General features: G+C 26.9%; 1 protein-coding gene across 1 annotated transcript; it reads left to right on the forward strand.

Moving 5' to 3' along the window:
* The first annotated feature begins 3,319 nt into the window (after positions 1-3,319).
* LOC136081201 (uncharacterized) lies at positions 3,320-4,045 on the forward strand. The gene has a single exon (XM_065798499.1). The coding sequence runs from the start codon at positions 3,320-3,322 to the stop codon at positions 4,043-4,045; it is 726 nt and encodes a 241-aa protein (XP_065654571.1).
* Positions 4,046-5,803: the final 1,758 nt, after the last annotated feature.

Consider the following 5,803-nt stretch of genomic DNA (forward strand, 5'->3'; position numbering starts at 1 on the left):
AGACTTTATGTATTTCTAAATAGAAATAATTCTCTTTACAACAAATAATTCGGATATAAGTCAAGACATTCCACTAACCATGCCATTATTCACCTTATTCATGACATACCTAAAAGATTTGATGAAAAAAAAAAATACACAGTAGGAGTTTTCATAGATCTCAGCAAAGCGTTTTGCACAATTGATCATAACATTTTTCTAGCTAAACTAAAACATTATGGCATAAAAAACTCAAACATTGATTGGTTTAAAAGTTACTTAACAAATGGAAAACAATATATATCATAAAACAAAGGAAAATCAAAATATACGATAGTAACATGCGGTGTTCCTCAAGGATCAATACTTGGACCACTACTCTTTCTTGTTTATATAAGCGACTTACATAGTTTTTCTAATATTTTAACTTCAATTTTATTCGCCGATGACACGAACTTGTTTTACTCTAATAGTAACATCGACTTCTTATTTGAAACAGTCAATAAGAAACTCACAAATTTAACTGAATGGTTTAAGTCGAATAAATTATCCTTAAATAAAAGTAAATCCAAATACACTCTTTTTCATAGACTCCACGAAAAAAAAATTATTCCATTAAAACATCTCTTTCTATGTATTGATCGTTCTATTATAAACAGAGAGCACTCGTGCGCGTTTTTAGGAATATTTTTCGACGAAAATCTTTTATGGCGCAAACACAAAAGTACAATAGAAAACAAAATATCAAAAAATATTGGTTTATTATATAAAGCTAAAAGATTTTTAGACCAAAACTGTTTAAAAAACATTTACTTTTCTTTTATTCACAGCTACCTTAATTATGGGAATTTTGCTTGGTGCAGCACCAATGCAACCAAAATAAAAAAATTACTCAGTAGACAAAAACATGCTATATGAATTATTTCAAACGTAAACAGTTTAACGCCCTCAAAAGGTTTATTTAATAAACTAAATATACTCAATGTTTATCAACTAAACATTTATCAGATACTTACTTTTATGAACAAAATTGATCATAAAATAACAACTCTAATATTTTTAAAATTCTAATAATACTTCGACAAAATAAATCATTTTTACTCTTCTAGATTTTCAAATCAGAACTTCAACCCAAAACCTATTATACGGCTTAATTCTCTATTATACGGCTTAATTAATTCTCTATTATACGGCTTAATTAATTCTCTATTATACGGCTTAATTAATTCTCTATTATACGGCTTAATTAATTCTCTATTATACGGCTTAATTAATTCTCTATTATACGGCTTAATTAATTCTCTATTATACGGCTTAATTAATTCTCTATTATACGGCTTAATTAATTCTCTATTATACGGCTTAATTAATTCTCTATTATACGGCTAAATTAATTCTCTATTATACGGCTTAATTAATTCTCTATTATACGGCTTAATTAATTCTCTATTATACGGCTTAATTAATTCTCTATTATACGGCTTAATTAATTCTCTATTATACGGCTTAATTAATTCTCTATTATACGGCTTAATTAATTCTCTATTATACGGCTTAATTAATTCTCTATTATACGGCTTAATTAATTCTCTATTGCAAATAGAGGAACCAAATTATGGAATTCTAAACTTAATAACGACATCAAAATTATTTTATTTTTTATGTTTATATATACGCCTCGTTTGCTTTTTTCTGTTTTTGTTAATATTAACTTAAACATTGTAAAAATAACTCTTAATCCTATTAATAACTATTTTTTAATCCTATTAATGATTATATATATATATATATATATATATATATATATATATATATATATATATATATATATATATATATATATATATATACATAAACATATATATATATATATATATATATATATATATATATATATATATATATATATATATATATATATATATATATATATATATATATATATATATATATATATATATATATATATATATATATAGGGGCCTGGGAAGCTTTTATAAACTGGGGAGGGGGGCCACACTGAAAAGTTTTGAGTCTTCTCATTGTTGAAAATGCTCGTTCACTAACAGCATTTGTTGCTGGAGTAACTAGAATCAGCTTAAGCAATTTGAGCAACTTCAGAAATAGAAGATAATTAAGAAGAGAAAAACTGTGTGAGATGTGAGACAACGTCACTGACATACCTTGGAATTTCATCAAACATTGTTCTGTATAGCCTAAGTTGCACATCTAGTAAGTCCGTGTCAACATCTGAGTATGTCTTCTTTATCCATGCTATGGTATCTGTGACATCTTCAGAAAACAAAAGTTTCTCGAGCTTTTCAAGTTGTTTCTGGCCTGCTTGATCAAAACGATATTTGATAGTGTCAACAGAAGAATCAATATCATTGTAGTATGTGGCACGATAGTACTGAATGGCAGTCTCAACATAATGATATGTGGTACTACAACCCTCCTCATTTCGTGCTGGCTTCTTCCATTTTCTCGGAAGCTTGGGTTCCTCGAGGTCCGGGAAATCATTAGCATGCCTCTGAATTTTTTGCCACCACAAATTGAACCGCTTCTCATTTCGCATATCCATGAGTGTTTTGACAGTCAACATTGCAATGTCCCTTCCTTCAGAAGCAGACATACGTGTCTGTTGAAGGGTTTTAGATAAGTTATCAGTAATCATAAAAATACGTTATTATAAAAACGTATCAGTAATCATAAAAAATAAATCATATAAATAATATTTAATATTTTGATTATATAAATAGATATATACATAATCTATCAATATATATATTTTTTTAATATAGATAGCTTGGGCTTTGGCTACCATTATATAGTCTAAATGCTAGGCATGATAGCATATAGTAGTTACCTTTTTTTAAATAGTGACATTTAAAAAATAAAACTTAGTCAATATATAACATAATAAATACTTCTATTATATAATTATAATATATATAAAGAATAAAATCATTATTAGAAATTTTTTGCTTTAATATATATAGGAATTACCTAAGAATATTACCTAAGAACAATTAATTAAAATTTGATTATTCAATTCAACAAAACAATCTTGATTTATAAATAATAATTTCCATCATTAAGAAATTTCTTATTTTTAGCCAATTTTGGAAGGACTCTGATAAAAAAATAGAACAACATAATCTTTTGAAATATAAATTACTTCCGCGCATAATAAAATATGTACCAATTTTGCAATATATCTTTATAGTTATGTTGCCAAAACAAGAGACCGAATGGAATGGAAATTAACCTCGTCCAATATATCAATTAATAAAAAATAAAAAAACCTTTATAAAAACACTTTAAATAATAAAATAAGATAATGGATAAATTATTATCAATCGAAAATATTGAGAAAATGGTAGCTGGTATGCTAGAAAAGCAAAGTAAAATTATTTTGGAGAAAACAGAGCAACTTTCAAAAGAAAAAAACTTTGCTATTATTACTTCTGCAAACATGAAAATTTTAACGGAGAGACTTGATAAACTTGAAAAAGATACAATCAAAAATATAACAAAAACCAACGACATTGCGTATGATTTGAACGCAACACGCACAAAGGTTGCATTTTTAGAAACCGAATTTAATGAGATTAAGAAATTTATTTCTGCGCAAGATGAAATAATTTCATCAAAGTTTGTAACAGTAAAACAGAAAACGAAAAAAATTAACATGGAACTTAAAGATAAAAGTGAAATATTAAAAATCAGGAACAAACTAAGGGTGATGGAAGATCGTTCACGTAGGAACAACTTGAGAATAGACGGGATAAAAGAAAGCGAAAATGAATCATGGGTAGAATCTGAATGTAAGGTGCATAAACTATTTGAGGAATGCCTTGACATTAAAAATATAAAAATTGAAAGAGCTCATCGATCTGGGCCGAGAGATGTTAATAAACACAGACCGATAGTCCTAAAGTTATTAAATTATAAAGACAAAACTGAAATACTTAAAAAATCGTTTAAACTCAAAGGAAAAAACATCTATATAAATGAAGATTTTAGTGCGGAGACTACAGAAATAAGGAAGGGTTTAAGAGAATGAATGAAGAAAGAAAGGGAATCCGGCAAATTTGCGGTTATATCATACGACAAACTAATCATTCGTTATTGGACTGCGAAGAAATGAGATTCTGTTTCCACTGAATCTATATAAGTATTCATTTATTTTTTATTTTTTTAATTAATTTTTCCCTAATCTTAATTTTATATTTTAAAATGGATGATAATTTCTTAATTAAACTTTGTGATGAAAATGTCACACTTTGTGATAATGATGTCACTAATTATTTTAACCTAAAATCGTTAGAAAGCAAATACTATTCAATTTCTGAATCTAATTTCTATCTTCAACAAAATAAAAACACTTTTTCAATCTTAAACATTAATATTCGAAGCCTAAACAAAAATTTTGATGATTTTAAACTTCTAATGCATGAATTAAATCACGATTTTAAAATAATCTGTCTTACTGAGACCTGGTGTAAGTATGACGAGCATAATTTTCAATTTGAATTGGCAAATTACGCGTCAATTCATCAACCACGAAACTTCTGTACCGGTGGAGGTGTATGCATTTTTATTCATAACTCAATTAATTTTATACCACGTAATGACCTCAGTGTAAATGAAAAAGATTGCGAGTCATTGTGCATTGAAATAATTAACCAAAATTCTAAAAACGTAATTGTTAATGTTATTTATAGACAACCAGCGGGTTATTTAAAAACTTTTAAAGTATCTTTACGTACTTTTTTAACAAAAGTTAATAAAAAACAAAAGCATGTTTACTTAGTCGGTGACCTAAATATTAATTTTTTGAATCATGCGTCAAATAATAGTGTTAAAAATTTTGTAAATACTCTTCTACAAAATAACCTCATTCCAACAATAACGAAGTCAAAAAGAATCACAAAAAGATCCTCTACCCTACTAGATAACATAATTACTAATAATTTTTCTAATAGCTACTTTAGTACCGGTATAATAATGACTGAGTTGACAGACCATTTTCCCACATTTCTTATAACAAAAAACATAACCCATGATAATATTTCCACAAAACACATTATTTACAAGCGACAGATCAATGAAAACTCCATACAACAGTTTCGCAACCTTCTGATTAATTTCGTTGATTGGAAGCTTGTTCTCCAAACACGTGATGCTAACAATGCTTATGAACTTTTTCTAGCGCAATTTTGTAAACAATACGATAAAGCGTTTCCTGTAAAAAAGTTTTATGTAAATTCAAAATCACTTCTATCGCCTTGGATGACAAAAGGTTTACTAAAATCGTCAAGGAAAAAACAAAAACTTTATGAAAAATTTCTTAAAAAAAAAACATATTCAAACGAAGCAAAATATAAAAACTATAAAAATATATTTGAAAAAATCAAAAAATACTCTAAAAAAGTATATTATTCGAAATTACTAGAAAATGCAAATGGAAATACTAAACAAACTTGGAATGCTATTAAAGAAATAATTGGACAAAACAAATATAAAAATAATGTTCTGCCAAAAAAACTTATAATTGACGGTGAAACAATATGCGATAAAGCACTCATAGCTGAAGAACTAAACAGTTTCTTTATAAATGTTAGTTCTAATTTAGCGCAAAGTATTCCTTTAACTTCTTCAACATTTGATTCTTATCTAACAAATTCTAATAAAAAAATGAATGAGTCAAAGCTAGATATACGCGAGTTGCGGACTGCATAAAAAAGCTCAAAAAGTAACAAAAGTGCAGGATCGGATAAAGTTAGCGTTAATATATTAAAATTAGTCTATGATATAATTG

The sequence above is a fragment of the Hydra vulgaris genome, chromosome 06 (genome assembly GCF_038396675.1).
Source record: "Hydra vulgaris chromosome 06, alternate assembly HydraT2T_AEP".
In the NCBI taxonomy this organism is placed as follows: domain Eukaryota; kingdom Metazoa; phylum Cnidaria; class Hydrozoa; order Anthoathecata; family Hydridae; genus Hydra; species Hydra vulgaris.

Bases quoted from the DNA above. Each gene is read 5' to 3' on its own strand.
- LOC136081201 (XM_065798499.1), top strand. From the start codon at position 3,320: ATGGATAAATTATTATCAATCGAAAATATTGAGAAAATGGTAGCTGGT.